This window comes from Elephantulus edwardii, unplaced genomic scaffold (genome assembly GCF_000299155.1).
Source record: "Elephantulus edwardii isolate Elephantulus edwardi_28Jun2011 unplaced genomic scaffold, EleEdw1.0 scaffold00055, whole genome shotgun sequence".
Classification (NCBI taxonomy): domain Eukaryota; kingdom Metazoa; phylum Chordata; class Mammalia; order Macroscelidea; family Macroscelididae; genus Elephantulus; species Elephantulus edwardii.
Window position 1 is genome coordinate 16,565,339 of NW_006399805.1, and position 19,229 is coordinate 16,584,567.

At 42.9% G+C, this 19,229-nt stretch overlaps 1 protein-coding gene across 5 annotated transcripts in view; it reads right to left on the bottom strand.

Moving 5' to 3' along the window:
* The window catches only part of EZH2 (enhancer of zeste homolog 2 (Drosophila)), a 31,321-nt gene extending 16,423 nt beyond the window's left edge, over window positions 1-14,898 (bottom strand). For 3 of the 5 annotated variants that reach the window (XM_006887189.1, XM_006887187.1, XM_006887186.1), the window contains exons 1-2: window positions 14,782-14,898; window positions 13,482-13,610 (exon numbers count right to left, since the gene is read on the bottom strand). In XM_006887189.1, coding sequence (XP_006887251.1) covers window positions 13,482-13,610; window positions 14,782-14,898 — 246 coding nt within the window. The remainder of the gene's footprint in view (window positions 1-13,481; window positions 13,611-14,781) is intronic. The other 2 variants (XM_006887190.1, XM_006887188.1) reach the window with 1 other exon arrangement.
* Window positions 14,899-19,229: the final 4,331 nt, after the last annotated feature.

Sequence of the window (19,229 nt, forward strand, 5' to 3'; positions counted from 1 at the left end):
CACTAATGTCTTTAAAGTCACTGTGCCCAAGGGTGCAGGTGTAACACCCCATTCCACAGTGGGGACCTCCCCCCAAGAGGACAGCAGCCACAGCTTTCCTTCCCAACAACTGTCACCATGAGGAGAGAGGTCTGCGTCCTCACAGGAGAGAAAGCTGTTAGCCAAGTAAAAAATCCTCCAGGACACTTCTGGCCCACTTGGTTCCTGTCAGAAGTCACAGATCTAATGCCTTCAGCCTTTCCAAGTTCAACAGTAGGACGCCTTCTCACAGCTGTCGTGTGAGGTGGTCAGGCCTTGGGAGAAGGAACCCAGAGTAAGCAGAACTGTGCCAACGACTGTGCCGAGCTGGGTGGTTCCCACACGCCCCAGACCTCTCAGAGCACAGCTGAGCAAAGACGCACGCACAGGCCAGCTTACAGGCAGCCAGCCCTTACAGCAAAATGAAGCTCAGGTTCAGGAGTGGGAAGGAAGCACCAGGAGGCAGGCCCCTTGAAGGGGCAGGTAAATGATTTATAACCCAAGGTGGTGGGGGAGAGAGAACTTCCTGAAGAAACACGGAGTCAAAATAAAGACAAGAAAACAAACCTAACAAGACAGTCATACCTGTGAGAGGTACCTACCGGGACACGGAAGCTGCCCCCACTGACTGCCACCTAGCTGCAAGGCACTGTGGATATTCACTGCCCAGGATTTAACCAGACCAGAGGCTACCAGCTCAGCCTGGACTGTCTGGACCTAGTCTACATTTGGGGAACCCCAGACCAAGCATGTAGCCTTCAACAATCCAAAAGCAGAACCCCCAGCCTGCACACTGAGCTCACACAAGTAAAAAGGAATGATGTTCCTCAGGGTTGGTGCACTCCCTCTCAGGAAAACCAGCAAGTGCACAAAGAACACACATCCGACGGCACAACGCACAACGTAATGGCCGCAGCAAGGCTTCTGGGAGGTAGAGTCCAGCTCTCCCTGCCTCAAGGTTCAGACGCTTGGCCCTAATCGTCTGCCACTAAGAGAAACAAAAGCCAAGAAGCAGAACACAGACGATGATGTGAGCGTCAGAGCCAGAAGCGCCGCAGGTGACCACCGACAGGGGGTTTGTCTCCACAGAATCTGAACCCAGAATGCTAACCACTGTGTAAAGATGGAGAAACAAAATAAAAATCTACCTCACTCCTACACTAAATGAGTTCCTCACCACTTAGAAGGTATCAAAGTTCCTCACCACTTAGAAGGTATCAAAGTAGACAATATGCTAACAAGAATTAAAAAGGCTAAAGGGGAAAGTGAGCAGTAATTCTAAAGCCCTGAGTGAATCTCTTAACCCTGCAAGCCAGGGAGAAGTCAGGGGTCTCCCTGGCTGTGACCCCCATAGAAGGAGACTGTCTCCTCACACTTCAGGAAGCAGCTGGTGGGTTCAGACCACTGACTTTTTACTGAGCCTTGGTTTTTAATCAACCAGTATTCCTTTAAGACGGCTAAGGGACATTCTGATGTGACTTCACAGGCTAAGAAAGAAACAGGTTCAACAAGACAAATTTTTTAAAATAAAAAACTGAAAATCTACAGAAAGTTTATACATAGGGAAAATACAAAGACTTACAGCTACAGAACTCCCTTCTCTAGGCTCACTGTCACTGAGCTAGAACCAACTCCCAGCTCAGCTTCCACCAGGTTTGCAGGGCTGTAAGGGGAATGCACAGAAGACTGCCCCTCTTCCTCCTCTTCGGAGCCTCACTGGATTCAAACACCAGTCAGCTGCCTGCACACTAGGCCACCAGAGCTCCGGAGCTACAGGAGGTATCTATCGACCACAAAAAGAGGGCCTTAGCTTTTGGAGAAAAGCTCCGTACAAAACAACTAGAACAGTACATCTACAGAGAACTGTAAGAAATTCAAGCTGGATTTAGAAGAAGCTGTACCACCAAGAATATCACTGCTCATATCAGATGAATCTGCTTGAAAGCAGAGAATACAAGAAAGCTGTTTAACTGTGTTTCATTGACTATGCAAAGGCATCTGACTGTGGGATCACAACAAATTATGGCTAATATTGAAAAGGTTAGGAATTCCAGAACATTTAATTGTGCTTACGAGATACCTATACCTACACCAAGAGACTGTTGTCCAAATACAGCAGAGAAACACTGCATGGTTTAAAATCATCAAGAAATTTGTGTGTCTGAGCTGTTTCCTTTCTCCATACCTGTTCAATCAATGCTGAGCAAATCAACAGAGAAGCTGGACTATATGAAGAAGAATATGGCATCATGATTGGAAGACTCATCAACAAACTGTGTTACAGAAATGACACTACCTTGCTTGCCCAAAAAGTAAGGAGGACTTTAAATGCTTGCTGCAGAAGCTCAAACTCTACAGCCTTCAATATGAAAAACATGCCAAAATCAAGGGGAGGGGGAAAAAACAACAAACCATTTTCACCCTTGGACCAACTGAAAATATCATGATTGATGGAAAGGATTGAGGTTGTCAACAAGTTCAAATTACTTGAATGCACAATCAACACCCTTGGTCAAGCAGTCAAGAAACCAAAAGACATGCTGCATTGGAGAAAGGTACTATGAAGAACTTTTCCAAAGTGCCAAAGCGCAAGGATGTCAATTAAAAGACTAAGGTGCTATTCCGACTGGGGTGAGATGGTATCTCATAGTTGATTTAATTTGCATCTCCCTTACAGCTAGGGATTTTGAACATTTCTTCATGTGCTAATATTAGTACATGAAGAAATCGGAATGTCTTCTTTGGTGAAGTGTCTGCTCGTATCCTATGCTAATTTTTCTTTTCTTTTTCATTTTTCTATTGGATTATTTACCTTTATCTTGTGGTGCTCAAGTATTTTTATAAATTCTGGATATCAGTTCCTTATCTGATATGTCATTACCAAATACTTTTTCCCAGTCGGTGGCTTCCCTTTTTACCCTTTTGGGAGTTTTTGGATGTGCACAGAGATTTGATTCTTAGAAGATTCCATTCATCTATTTTATCTTCTCGAGGTTGTAGGTTTTTCAGGATACTTGGAAGACTGTTCATGTTGTGGATTAGGACTTCTAGAGTTCTTCCAAGCTTTTCTTTAATGAAGTTTATGGTCCTTGGTTTTAGTCCTAGGTCCATGATCTACCTTGAATTGGTTTTTGTATATGGAGTGAGGTGTGGATCTTGCTTGAGTCTTTTGCAGATACTTTTCCAATTTTGCCAACACCATTTGTTAAAAAGGCTGTCATTTCCCCACTTGACTGATATCATCTCCTTGTCAAAAATCAGTTGACCACAGATAGAGCTGATCTCCGGGTTTTCAATTCTTTTCCATTAATCTGTGTGTCTGTCATTGTATCAGTACCATACTGTCTTAACCACCACGGCAATGTAGTAGGATTTGAAATCAGGCAGTGAGATGCCTCCTACCGTTTTTCTATTTTTAAGGAGTGCTTTGCTTATTCGTGGCTTCTTTCCATTCCAAATGAAACTGGAGACTGCCTTTTCCATCTCCTTGAAGAATGAGATTGGTATTTGTATTGGGACTGCATTAAATGTGTAAACTGCCTTTGGGTGGTATTGCCATTTTCACAATATTGAGTCTTCCTATCCATGAGCAAGGGATATTCTTCCACTATTCCAGGTCTCTTTTTGTTTCTCGTAGTAATGTTTTGTAATTTTCTTTGAATAGAGCCTTTGTGCTTCTGGTTAAATTTACTCCCAACAAGAACAGCAAGCAACAAATGCTGGCGAGATTGTGGAAAAAATGGAACCCTTATTCACTGTTGGTAGGAGTGTAAAATGGTGCAACCACTGTGGAAGGCGATATGGCTTTTTCTCAAAAAGCTGCAAATAGAGATACCATTTGACCCAGCAATTCCACTACCGGGAATATATCCCAAAGAGACTATAACTGACATCCAAGCAGATATATGCACACCCATGTTTATTGCAGCTTTGTTCACAACAGCAAGGAGTTAGAAACAACCTAAGTTCCCATCAACAAATGAATGGATAGAGAAGCGGTGGTATAGTCACACAATGGAATACTATACTGCATTGAAAAACAAGGAACTCATGCAATATTATTCAAAATGGGTGACCCTGGAGGCCATCATGCTGAGTGAAGTATCTCAGTCACAAAGGACAAATACTGCATGGTGCCACTGTTGTAAAACAGGACTGACATCGGGGTTGGGGGAAAACTGAGAAAGATGGGATAAATAATGTATACTGCATTGAAACAGTTGAGGGAGAAAACTGTTTAAGAGGGATATGTGAGTCCAGAGCAAAGGCTGTATAGTGGAGTGGACCTGGGGGTGGGACTGTTAAAGAATTTTTCTTCTACTTTTCCAAGAGGGTAGTGTACTGGGGGGGAGGGTTGGGAGTGGAGAAAAGTGCAAAAATGAATGAATGGAAATCCAAAGTCACTGTAAATTTTCATTGAAATTAATAATAAAAAAACAAACAAAAAAGACTTAAGTGCATCTGATTCAAACCATGGTCTTCTCAATTACTTGTTACGCATCTAAAAGTTGGACAATGACGAAGGATGACAGAATAATAACTGATGTCTTCAGATCTATGCCCAGTTCGGCAGGAAGTAGCCAGAAAGAATACATCACCCTATTTCTCACTAAAGAGCCTGGGATGTTAGGCCAGGAAGTCAAAGGGAGAACAAAGGATTCAAGGAATATCAACAAGTCAACAAAAGGGAGTGAACAGCCTCAACTACCATGGAGTGCTCCTTCCTTCCCTCCCTAGAAGACAACCCACCTGGTTATACCACAAAGGAATGTCCTTCCCTAAAGAACCATACTATAAAACCTGCCCTAATCCACCTCAGGATGCGGTATTTCCCTGGTCTGTCCCTCTTCCTGTTTCTCTCTCTGCAGACAAAGGAATCCCGCCTGAGAGACCCCTTAGTAAACCTTCTTTGGCTTTCTTTAAAAAGAAAGAAAGAAAGAAAAGCTCCTAACAGTCAATTCATAAAATAAATGAAACGACAGTAAAAGACTTCATCACTCTGATTAAACTATGAAATTGGAATTTTAGAGTTCTTTTCACCTGTCAGACAATTAAAAGATGTGTTAATGTTCTGGTGTCAGGCATACAGGTCAGTAGATGGGGAAATTTGGTCATCTCTACCAAATCCTAATCAAGAGTGAAAACAGAAGCATACATGGATATTCTTCTGCGCCAACAATGCTTCTATTCTCAGGACCTTCTAGTAAAGTATCAAAAGATGAAAAGATGCGTGTAGAGGACTTCCCAGCAGCACAATTTATATACATCAGTTAACACAAGTCAGTGAATTGCAGCATTTGAGAGTGAGGGTGCTGGGCAGAGGCTACAACCTAGAGCAGACACAGTGGAAGGGCCCTATGAACAGTCATTTCAGAAACAATCACACTGTCATCATTAACAGATTAACATATATAGAAAAAGAGCCCTGGTGGTCTTGCGCAGGACATATCAATGCTACTTGAAAAGTCAAGTTCAAACCCACTAGTGTTCAGTAGAATAAAATGGGTAATCGCCCCTTCTAACCATATGCAACTTCAGAAAGCAGACGGAGGGTGGAAACTGAGTGTAAAACTCTTTAGAAACCACTTAACAGCAGCAGGTCAGAAGATTAGTACTATAGGCACATTTGCCATCTGTTTTATCATTTGTTATTGAACTTCTACAATAACCCTTTAATACTTTTTAACTGGTAAGCAAAAGATAAAGTAATAGTTCATTAGCTACACAGTCCTTAAAGAGAGAGCTACAGAACAATCTCACTGATTTCACATGCAAGCAAGACTTTACTGATGATCATCCAAAAACGACTGGAACAGCACATCAGCAGAGAACTACCAGAAGTCCAGGCTGGGTTTAGAAGAGGTCATGGTACTAGGGATATTGTAGCTGATTTTAGATGGATCTTAGCTGAAAGCAGAGAATACCAGAGGAATGTCTATCTGTGTTTCATTGACTATGCAAAGGCGTTTGACTGTGTGGATTATAACAAACTATGGCTGACTCTGAGAAGAATGGGAATCCCAGAACACTTGACCATGCTAATGAGAAACCTATACTTGGACCAAGAGGCAGTCATCTGAACAGAGCAAGGAAACACTGCATGGTTCAAAATTGGGAAGGGCGTACGCCAGGGATGCATCCTATCTCCATACCTTTTCAACCTATATGCAGAACAGATTATCCGGGAGGCTGGGCTCTATGAGGAGAAATGTGGGGTCAAGACTGGGGGACGATTTATCAACAATCTGCGTTATGCAGATGACACAACCCTGCTTGCTGAAACTGAAGAGGACCTGAAGCACCTGCTACAGGGGGTCAAGGACTGCAGCCTACAATATGGATTGAGTCTCAATGTCAAGAAGACAAAGATTCTCACCACTGGACCAATTGGCAGCATCAGGATGGATGGTGAAGAGATTGAGATTGTACACACTTTAGTTTGCTTGGCTCCATAGTCAACACTCTTGGCACCAGTAGCCAGGAAATTAAAAGGCGCATTGCCATGCTTTTAGGGACCTCTCCAGAGTACTGAAGAGCAATGGTGTCTCTCTGGAGACTAAGCTGTGTTTGATACAGGCCATGGTCTTCGCAATCACCTGTTATGCATCAGAGAGCTGGACAATGACCAAGGAGGATAGAAGGAGAATTGATGCCTTTGAGCTGTGGTGCTGGAGAAGAGTATTGAGAATACCATGGACTGCTAGGAAAACAAACAGATTTGCCCTGGAAAGGGTTAAACCAGGTGGCTCCTTGGAAGCAAGGATTCTGAGGCTCCGTCTAACATACTTTGGACATGTTGTGAGGAGAGACAGGTCCTTGGAGAAGGACAACATGCTTGGGAGGGTGGAGGGACGGCGCAGGAGGGGAAGGCCCTCTATGAGATGGACTGATTCAGTGACTGGGATAATCGGGATAGGAGTGTCAGAGACAGTGTGACTGGCACAGAACAGAGTTTAGGGCTATTGTACATAGGGTCGCTATGAGTCGCAAGCGACTAGATGGCACATAACAACAACAACATCTTGCTAGATAAAGCAGAAGGTCCACTGAAGAGATAAAGAACCTCAATGAGATGGACTGCCCAGTAAGCTGAGCCTAGTGGAGATCAGCAGGATGGTACAGGAAAGAGCAAAGGTCTAATCTGTTACTAAAAGGTCATCAGGAGTCACAGTCAGTGAGGCAGCACCTAAGGACAGCTGCACCCAGGCCCATAGGCCGGCATTCACAACTTGGTAAGTGGCCAGGGCTGCCTGTAAAATCTGCTGTAATTCCACCAAATTGTCACTCAAGTGACAATTTGAAATCTTGAGAGAAAGTAAGACAGTCTAAATCAGTACTTCAAGTCAATCCAATTTATCAAACTAAATGATCACACAAGTTCTAAATCTAGTAAAATTTCTTAAAACCATTTTTAACATTATAGGAAGTGAGCAAAAACAGCTGCCACATTTGGTGGGCATCCACTTCCTAAAGAGCATGCCTCTGGAAACTCTGTGAACTTTGATAAATGACGATGGCTGTGGAAGGGCATGAGGCCTTTTCTCATGGGGTCACTATGATTTGTGCTCAACTCAATGGCAATCAACAATAACAATAACAATAGTTAATTTAGCAAAATCATTAAAACACAAACTATGTAACAGTATTCTAGGAAAAAATAGTAAATTAAAAGGTTCATGAAGTTACCCAAAATATAAACACTTCCTAGGGGAGCTCTGGTGGCCTAGTGGCAAGAAGCTGCACTGCAATCCCAGAGATATGGGGCCATCTCCTCCTGTACCAGTCAGATCCAATTTGACAGTACACACACACAGAAAACAATAAAAATTTTTTTAAAAAAAGTCACTTCCTAAACCTAGGATATTAGATACAAAATTTCTCTTTTATCCAAAGAAATCACCTGGAAAAGCTAAAAATGCTTGTATTAGGTTCCTTTCAAAAGAAAAAGGCAAGTCTCCTTGTAATCATTTAAGAAAAGCACCACTATTTCATCCTGACAACTCAAAGGTTGCCACTCTGTTAGCTGGGCTACCATGGGTGGAGGCTCCGATCAATCTCCAAGAAAACCCAACATGTAGCCAAAGGAGGAAGTGACAGCAGGGAGCAGATGGAGGTGGGGATTCTAGGGGCCCAGAATAAGGGTTAGGAGAGAAGACAGGATAGGCATTTCCGCTGAAAAAGAAACATCTCTGGGGCACAGGGCGTGGTGTCAAAACTTGGGAGCTGTGCACTTACTTTTTCCTTAAATAGTCACCAAATTTCTAACCTAGAGACTGTGCACCAAGTCTACGAGTAAACTGTACACCAATTTCACAGGTAAATGCAACAACAAATGTTTTTCTTCTCCTTCAGCAAAAAGCAGTTAAGTCTAAATGCCAAAAGGAAAAACAGCTTCCACATCCTGTTCTTTTGATGGAGGCCCTTCCAAAAGCACTTCATTTGCAAGTATCAGGTCAAATATTACTAGGATGAACGAATCTGTATATATGAAGAAGACAAAGATTCTTTCCATTCTCCAAGTGCTAACGGCCAGGCTGGTGCTATGCTGCTGCCACATGTGATAATTTGACAAGTCACCTGCCTCCAGCCACAGCAGAGCCTCTTGGAACCTGAAGTGTTTATCACTAAGACATTTTAAAATCACTAAACTACACCACTTTGCCAGAAAACAGGCATGCGTCCAGTAAGCTTCTCATTTTTACCCGTACTCTTCTATCAATTAGTTGTGGCATGGTGGCTTATGAGTTCCATGGATGATACAGTCAGCAACTTTCAGTAACACATTCTGTAACTTCAGTAACACACTCAGTTACTTCTCTACTGAAAATGGATCCAAAAGAATGCAAAAATTACCAAATACCAATAGTAACACACAATTTAACAACTCATTGCCCATTATATCAGAACCACTCATGGCTGACCTTCCCCTGGGTTTCTAAGCCTGGAAATCGCTATTAGGAGACTGTCCACTTTTCTCCTAAGTAGCTGCTGATGGATTTGAACCACCAGTGTCTCAGTCAGCAGAGCAATTCCCTTCAGACTATTCCACCAGAGATCCCTTAGTATCCCAGGCAAGTGAAATTTTGCTAAAGATGATTCAAAACAGTTACAGCGGTACATCAAAATAGGATTTTGGATGAAAGCAGAGAATATTGTACAAATTGTGTTTGGTTGTCAATGCAGGAGAATTTGTGCAGATTATGTAAAATTATGGATAGCACTGCAAAGAAAGGGAATGGAAACTGTACCACCTATTCCATCCTGACAATCTGAGGCTGCCAAGGATGGAAATTCCCCTTCTTAATTGTACTCATACAGAACCTGTCCATAAACTAAGAAGCAATCATTCTAACAGAGAATACTACATGGTTTAAAACCAGAAAATATGTGCATCAGGGTTATATCACCATATTTATTCAATCTGTATGCTGAGCTAACAATGCAAAAAACTAGACTAAAATAAAGAACGGAGTCTTAAGACAGGAGAAAGGCTTACCAACAACTTTCAAGATGCAGGTAACAACTCTGCTTACTAAAAGAGGGCTGGCTGATGATAATCAAAGACTAGTCTTCAGTACAGACTGCATCTGAACATTAACAAAAATCTAGAGATCCCTAAGTAACATCATGAATGGAGAAAAGACTAAAGTTAAGGATGTCTTTTTACTTGAATCTACAATCAACAGATTAGGGAGCAGCAGTCAAGAAATCAAATAACATACCTGGAGAAAATGAGAACTGAGGCCCAGAGACTTGCACACCAATGTTGATACAGTATTATCTGCCATAGCAAGAACATGGAAACAGCCCAAATACCAAACCGAAACGGAACGGATTATGAAAATATGGTATATTCACACAATGGAATACTATGCAGCATGCAGGAGCAATCATTTGCAAGTTACTACCAAACATAGGAGCTACTGGAGAGCATTATGCTAAATGAACTAACTCAGTCTCATAAGGACAAATAACTGGTTAGTCATCTTTCTTTTTTAAAAAAAATTGTGTGTGTGTGTGTGTGTGTGTGTGTGTGTGTATACCCTCAAATTGGATCTGACGGTACAGGAGGAGCTTGTTCCTCCTTCTCCAGCAGAGCATCTGGCGGATTCAAACCACGCACCTCTGAGATTGCAATGCAGCTTCTTGCCACTAGGCCACCAGAGCTCCTTAATCACCTTTCTTTTGAGAATCTTTTGCTTGATCATTTAGTTTATTTCAGAGGGTTCAGTATGTCTCCAATTGATTTTTTTGTTGTTGTTAGGTGCCATTGAGTCAACTATGACTTACAGTGATCCAATAAATGATGAATGTGATAAAAGAAAAAAGAAATCTAATAACAAACTGCACTGGAAAAAAAAATTTGTTGCACAAGACCCCTATGTAAAAGGCAATTGTCAAAAAGCAAAGCCACCTTGAAAATCAATCATCTTATATGAATAGAAATGAATAAGGAAGACAGAATAAAAGCTGTTAACTTTTAGTGCTGGTGAAGAACAGTGAATCTACCATGGACAGTCAGAAGAGCAAACAAATCTGTCCTGGAAGAAGTACAGCCAGAATGCTCCTTAGAAGTGAGAATCCCTAGAAAAGTTCGGAAAAACATCAGCAGCAAAAAAGGGTAAGCCCTTCAGTGTGATGGGTTAGCAGGGACTGCAACAATGAACTCGAGCAGACGCAGCAACATACGGCTACACAGGGCCGAGCAGAGTTTCGTCCTGTTGTACAGTCATTACGTGTCAGAAACAACTCGGTGGCATTCAACGATGACAGTATGTTTACAATTATAAGGAGAAAGTTGTCTCCTGGTTCTTGTCAAGAAATGGACAAAGGAACAAAATCAAATACACTAATAATAACTATATTAAGAACAAAAAAGCACATAATTGTTGGGGGGCAGGAAATGAAAAAGCAATGAAGAAACGGAAAGTCATGAAGATGTACAAAAGATAAAGTTGTTTTCTGAATAATAAGTGAAAGTAATGGAAGTCAAGCAGGTAATATTTTTAATGTAGAATCACATACTAGGGAAATAATATGGACATTCCTTGACCAACACCTACTGTTTAATATCATTTTAAAGCATTTTGAAAATAGTTCTTTAAAAAAAATCAACTAAAGCACAAATGAAGTAAATGTAGACAACTTCTTGTCGCTTTTTAAGGAGCCTAAGCATTTTTACAAAGAGACTCAGACTGAGTTAAGCCCTGTGATCTTAGCAGGAAAAGGACCAAACACCCAGAGCACTTGTGAGATCAAGCCTTCCCCAGCCACTCAGAGTCCACAGCAGGCCCTTCTGTCCACAGCAGGCCTTTCCATGGTAGAAACATATGCTCATTCCCATCAGATGTCCTCACCTGGACCCCTAGAGAAGAGATTTCTAGAAGGAGGCACTTGCTGCCTCACCACGCTGGAGAAGACACAAGTGGGTGATGGCAACACACAGATGGGACTGATGTGTAAATAAGCAGTTAACTGAGCAGGGCAGTCTTGGCACTCCAAATGCTGGACCTGGACAGGGCAACACTGTAGTCTGAAGCCCTGCCACGCCAAACAGGCTCAGAGCATGCGGGAAGCCTCTTCAACGCAGGCCAACTTCCGTCCTTGTGTCTGAGCTACTTCCTACTCAAATGTGCAAAGCATACAAAAGAGATGACTGACTAGGGGTTGAAAATGCCCAAGCTGAAGAAAAATAAGCAGAATTATTCTCAACTGAAAAGCAAGTGGTTAGACAAAGAGACTTTAAATTTTGTGATTGTCACAGTAACACCAAAAACATAAAGGTTATAATCAGAATTTTTTTTAAAAAAACAAAACTCTTTAGCTTCCAAAACTCGGTGACAATGGTTTAAAGAAGGAGGGGGAGAGGAAAAGATGAGTCCTTGGAGCAGAATCAACTTCGAACATTCTCTAACTCCCAACTCTGACCAAGGTAGAGGCAGGCAGCACTCAAAGTAGGTACTCTCTGCTCCCACAGTGTTCTATGACCATGCTTTTTTTCCACTTCTGGAGCAGTGTGGAAGCCCTAAGTTTAGAAAATAATTACGCTTTATTAAAATGTTATTTTCTTGTCAGATTTTTTTCTATGAACACTCAAAATAATTAGGTATCTTTACATTTAACTACTTTTATTTCCATTCAATAAAACTGAAAGCAAAATTAAACATGTAAATATTAATGTGAATGAAATAAAAGTCTTAAGTTTTAGAGACAAGGAACTTTACTGGAACGAGACCACTTTGAATCTGAGAAGAGCTGCAAGCCCATTAGGAGGGCAGGTCTGCAGTCCCTCACAACTGATAAACCCAAGCTAAACCTTGGGGAATGCTCTGGGATGTGCGGTGGGTATAAATCCCGTTAGCTTCTACCTTATTTCTCCAAATCTCAGAGATTTATTTCCCTGAGGGAGAAGAAGGGCAAAGTTTCTTTTTCTCTCACCAAATTTCCAAAGGTCACCAGAACTTTGAAAGAACATTTTTAAGCCCAGTCCTTACCCTTTTGAGAACAGTCTATGAGAGTTCTTTTCACTGTAAGTCACTGATCTATTAGATCTAGAATGCACAATGTCCCAAGTTTTAGAGAACCTAACCCCAGAAAAGCAGAATGATAGAGCATTCTGACAAATCACATTTATGTTTTCACTGTACAAGGCAGAGCTTCAACAGTGCCACTATGCTATGACTCCATCAACGAGGGCACCATTGTCACCACAGGCGTCAGAAACAAATCATTACCTCAGTGTATAATACTACCTCAAATGAAGAAACTCAAACAAAAATCAACCCAGACCAGCCTACTGTATGGCTGCGCCCATATTCACAGGCCCCGTTAACAAGAATCAGCAACTGCACTGCCACTCGCCTCTGCCAGGACCTTCCTGAGACGGTCTCCATGTGCACATGGAACCCACAACTTACACAGAACCCAAAACCAGCATCCAACTGGGAATTCTGCATCTTTATTTTGATGTGACATTTAATTATGATCTATACCAAGAGAGCTGTCTCCCCTTTGAAAATGGGAAACTCTTGGAGGCTGAAGAACCTTATTTGAAAATGTTGCAAAAAGATAATTCCAATCTCACAACACTGAATTTTTTAAATCCACATACAGACATGGTTTCTGAATAAAACACATAACAAATAACTTTTTTCATCCGTGAACATAAAAAAGAACATAACATTTCTCACTCCTATGTGGCTAATTCATATTAGGGGAGGAAAGTCAATGTCAGAAGGCTGAGCTCTAGAGTGGCCTGAGGATCAGAAGGTGCAGGATCTCGGGTTCTGCCCGCCTACAGTGGGCAAGCTCAGTTCTGGGGTACATTCACAGCACAGCGAGCAATGCAAGCCCTAACTCCGTTCACAGGGAGGAGCATCCCGAGGGCAGGGCGTCTTCCCACCAGATGAGCCCACAACCCCAAGCCCGCCCATGCTGTAAGCCCGCGGCGCGTGTTCACCAACCTCCCTGGTCCCGCGCAAAGAGCTCACAGAAGTCAGGATGTGCACAGGCTGTATCCTTCGCTGCTTCCACTCCTGGTTCAAAATCTCCGTTCTTTCCACAATTTTCTGACGATTGGAACTAAACATACTCTTCAAAAACATAAAGGAGGGAAGAAAAGACACTGTTGTTACAAAACAGCAGTTTACAAAAAGTCTCACACTAGACCCTGGTTTCCCACATTCACTGTAGGCAACCTCTGAATGAGGGACATCTACTTGCCTTTCAACACTTGGTGAATGTGGCCACTTTGAAAGGACTGAATCCTTATTCACAAAAACTCATCACCTTCCCTTGCTGCACATGCTGTTCTTAGATCATTCCAAGAACCACAGGCACCTAGTCCAACTTTCAAATCAATATTAGGACCAGACCTCATTCATAATCCCAGGCCTATATTATGTGATGTAAAGCCATCAGACGGTAACTCTATCACTTCCACCCATTCTGTCAGCTTTAAGGAGCCCTGGTGGTGGGGTGTGTTGTCATATTGCTAATTAAAATGTGACTGGTTTGAATCCACCAGCTATTCTGAGGGATAAAAACAGGCAGTCTCTCCCAATAATGATTTACAGCCTCAGAAACCTTAGAGGGTCGTCAAGAGTCAAACTTCACTGGATGGCAGTCTATTTGGTATGAGTTTTGCTTGGCGTTAGGACATAAAAGGAATCCTGATACCTATTGTTAATGTACTGAGCAAGGCCATTGTTTTGTTGTTGTCTTTTGGCAACTTTCTGCCTTTTTTTAATTTTTTAATTTTTTTTTTTTAATTATTGTGTGTGTGTACCATCAAATCGGATCTGACTGGTACAGGAGGAGATTGTCCCTCCTTCTCCAGCAGAGCATCTGGTGGATTCAAACCAGGCACCTTTGGGATTACACTGCAGCTTCTTGCCACTAGGCCACCAGAGCTCCCTTGAGCAAGGCCATTCTAATCCACCGGCTGTTTTGCAGGAATAAACTGGAAGCTTGCTCTCTTTACAATTCTACAGCCTTGGAAAGCTGGTGGAGAACTGCTGTGAACTGAAATCAACTCAACAGGAACAGATTTGGCTGGGTGGGATTATAAACATAAAACTCTGTTTCTGGGTTTAGAGTTGATGTAGAAATATAAACTGTCCTAAAAAGATACCATTTCCCAGCAAACTGCCAGGGTGGCTCATCCTCAGTGCCATGCAGGGGTATTGGAGTGCTGGGTCCCACAGCACAGGGCCTGCTGCGCACAAGACTTTGGCCGCAGCAGTCAAGTGGAAGCTCTCCTACCTTGACCTCATCCGCCCGCCGGAACCGTTTGAGTTGCCTCAGCCGCATGTACTCAGACTTGACTCGCTTCCGCCAGCACACAGGCCCCTTGTCGGACTTCTTTCCCGTCTGGCCCATGATGACTGCAGAAGCAATAGTTTCATAATAATCACTCATCTGGCCAATGGAGGACCATCACTGTATTGTGACTGCCCATTAGAATGCTCTCATTTCCTGAGCATCTGCCCCTCGGAGCTACCCAACTCTGCCACATCAGGAAGAACAGGGCACAGGGCCACACAGGCCCTGCAGGAAAACACACACACACACTAGTTACAGAACAGACACAGCGACAGGGACACAGTCACAGAAGAGACATGGCGACTGGCAGATGGTCACACACACACACACACACACACACACACACACACACACACCAGTTACAGAAGAGAAGAGATAAAAAACAGTCACAGAACAGATACAGTGTCAGGCACATCATCACACACACACACGCTATAGGACAGACAAGGCAATGTACACATGATCACTATCCACATTAGTTACAGGATAGGCACAGTGACAGGCACTCAGTCACTCACATACACTAGTACAGATGAGGCAACAAGCAAGCATATAGTCATTTGCAAGCACTAGTTACAGGACAGTGACAGGCACATGGTCACCCACATGCACTAGTTACAGGACAAGCACACAGTCACCCATATGTACTAGTTATAGGTCACCCACACAAACTAGTTACAGGACAAATGAGATGAGAGGCACAGGGTCATCCAAACACACATTTACAGGACAGACAAGGAGACAGGCCTCATGCACACCAGCTCAAGGACAGATACACAGTCACAGAACAAACATGGCAACAGGCACACAACAGGCTGAAACACAGCCTTAGCATCCAGCAGCCTAACCAGCTAGCTGCCCCCCTCCCCCCAACAAGACCCCTGGAGCAGAGAGGCCCCAGGGACACAGCCGACTCTGTTCTAAGCTCAGGCCTGGGCTCAATTCTGGTTTTCCTGCACCCGCAGAGCCACTGAGGTCCAAGTCTCATTCTCTTCTTGTCCTAAAACTAAGGTCACATCACACCTTTACAAGAGGAGCAGGATATTTCCTGTGAGGTGTGGCAAGGCTTTCTCAAAGATGACACCCAAGACCTCTGTGCTGGGTCCATCACGCCTGGCGGGGGTTGTGCATCCCTCTACTCTGTAGGAGAGCAGCTACAAGGGACTGCCAGCACTAAGTGAGTTCAAGGTTATTAAGGAGGGATAGTTGCCAGGACTCTGTGAGGATCTAAAACATATAGGAAAGAGGAAGTGACTCTGGATACCTATTCCCATGACACTCAGGCATGTACTGTTTCCAACAACTTCAGTGAGAAAAGGGTCCCAAGGACAAGCACAATTTCTACAATACTCTGAAGGCAAACATAAAGGAAAAAGCAGAAGATGGTTTCTTCTAAGCCAAAAAGGTGAGGCATTTTCCCCAGCCTGTAATAAATGACTGAGGAACTAGGCAACAGATATAAGATGAATGAAACTACATAAGCCCTTTTGGAGTTCGTCCTCTGGCAAAAAAGGCAGAAAGACACAAACATCCAGTAGAAGGCAAGAAGTGACGAACATAAGAGCATGGACAAATGGGGAGAAGCCACAGGTGGGCAAGTGGGCAACAAAGAGTCCCAGGAACCAGCTGAACTGCCCTAAGGGATGAGGGACACTAGGGCTGCTTGACTGTCTCATACACATTTGAAAGCTGGGCAATGAAAAAAGGAGACCAAAAACCAAGGGGGCCCCAAGCATGCCACTGGCAGAGCAGACGGTTCTGTGTCCCAGAAGCTTCTCACCCCAGGGGCCTCCAGGAGAGGAGCTAGCTGGTTAGGCTCCTGGATGCTAAAACTGTCTGTGTGTTTCACCTGCTGTGTGCCTGTTGCCACGTTTGTTCTGTGACCATGTGTCCTCCATAAGGTCATCTCTATTCTTTTTCCAGTGTAAAGATAATTCTCTCAAACCCTTGGGGCACAAGTTAAGGCATCTTGTAACTATTAGGTGGAAATGAACTCACTGTGAATAGACTAGCTATCATCACCTGACAAGGAAGAGGCAGCAGAAGGTGGTTTCTACATCACCTTCAAATCTCAGAGAAAAGGAATGTGTTCTCTGGGGTTTATGGCCAAGTCAGCCATCAACTTTAGGAAACAAGGTTTACAATCCAACATGGATTCCAGATTCATGTAAAGATTTTTAAATGGAGTTAAGATTCCACTTTTTGACTATCTAACCCAATTCTACCACCAATCATGGAGACAACCAAAAGCAACAAAGGCATGGGACACAGCTGGAATTGAAGCAGATAAAGGTGATGGACCCAGCTGGGCTATGCTGTGAACATGAATGGAGCACTGGGAGAGAAGGTGGAATCCCTAAGAACACACAGGGACTTCAAGACTTGAGCCAATGAAGCTGAATGAGGTCAGAGCTCAGAGGGGTGGCCTTTTCTTTCTTTTTTTTTTTTTTTTATGATGGTACACAGCTTCTTTTTTTAATTATTATTTTCTTTCATACTGGTTTAGTTACAAAGTACATATACATTGCATTTCGGGGTGGCCTTTTCAAAGGGCTGCCTGCCTGATCAGGAGAATGGAGAGGACTAAGCTTCAGCAGATAATATGATTAGAAAGATGAGGCAGGGTAAAAGGGCTTCTAAGTCGGGAAGAAAATTATCATTTCAGTAATCTTCTGAAAACTGTTTTTCTATCTGCTCATTTAGTTGGCAACTGAACTTCTGTGTTTCTTTGCAAATTCTTCAGACCTTTCAGCACTTTAAGGCCAGTAACCTGACAAGAGAGGCCTAGTAACTCCTCACAACCATTCACCTGCTGCCTGTGTCACAGCTCACCATGCAGAGCAATGATTTGTGGAAGGGGAGGGTTAGGGTTGGGTAAGACCCTAATTCCATTTCGATTCTTGGCATGGGTTCCAATGTCAAGTAAATTCGTTCCAGTCAGTAAACCAGCAATGATTGAGGCTTTGGTGCTGGTGAAAGAGGATTACAATTGCCAGGTGAGACTCTAATGGACATCAACTTGGTTCTGAAACATAGAAGCCCTCCTCTGGGTTTGAGGCTGTAAATCTTAACAACGAAAAGGCCCACTTTGCTCTGAAACAGCTGCTGATGAATTCAAACAACCAGACTGGCCTGATGGTTAACTACAACTTATTACTGTTTTTGTTACTGTTAAGGTTGCTATTAGGTACTGTCAAGTTGAAGAAAAGTCACAGCTACCCTAAAAGTGAGAGATTTGAATCTTGTCTTTGCCTGAACCATTCGTACAATCTCAAACACACTCAGGATCATTCTTACACGCTGTCTATCCATCTTACTGAGAATCTTCCTTCCTTTCACCGACCCTCTACTTTTTCCTGCCTTTTACCTAACAGTAGCCTCTCCTGACAACCTGCTTGAAGTACATGAGACGAAATGTCACCATCCTTGCCTCTAATGAGGACCGTGGTTCCACTTCCTCCAAGAAAGATTTGATTCGCTTTTCTGGCAGTCCATGAGATTTTTAAAATTTCTTTCCAACACAATTCAAAAGTTATCTATTCTACCATCATCCTGAATCTTTTTCCAACTTTCAGATATACAGGAAGCCAATCAAAATTGGCTTGGATCAGGCACGCTTTAATCTTTAAAGTGACATTCTTGTTCTCTAGGACCTGAAAGGTCTCTGGCAGTAGTCTTTCTCAGTGCAGCACGTCTTTTGATTTTTCAACTGTCACTTTCATGGATGTAGACTTATAGACTGTGGATCCAAGCAAAATGAAATTCTTGACATCATGATGGTGTCTATCAGCCCAGTGGTAAGGATTTTTTTTCCCCTTAATGTTGATAAACAATGCACTTTGAAGATAAGTCTTTCATCACCTGCAGCAAGTGCTTCAAGTCCTCCTCACTGTCAGCAAGCAAGGCTGTGTCATTTGCATTACTCAGGTTGTTGATGAGTCTTCCTCCAATCCTGATGCCACTCTTCTTCATAGCGTCCAGCGTCTCAAAAATTATTTGCTCAGCATATAGACTGAATAGGTACAGGGAAAGGATACAACCTATACACACATCTTTCTTAATTATAAACCATACAATATTCCCTTACTGTGTTCAGGAAATGGCTTCTTGGTGCACGTATAGGTTTCATAAGAGCATAATTAAGTGTTCTGGGATTCCCACTTTTCCCTATGCTAGCCATAATTTCCCATTAGAACGATCAAGTGTTCTGGGATTCCCATTCTTCTCAGAGTCAGCCACAGATTGTTATGATCTACACAGTCAAATGGCTTTGCATAGTCAATGAAACACAGGTAGACATTCCTCTGGTATTCCCTGCTTTCAGCTAAGATCCATCTAACCTCAGCTACAATATCCCTAGTACCACGACCCCTTCTAAACCCAGCCTG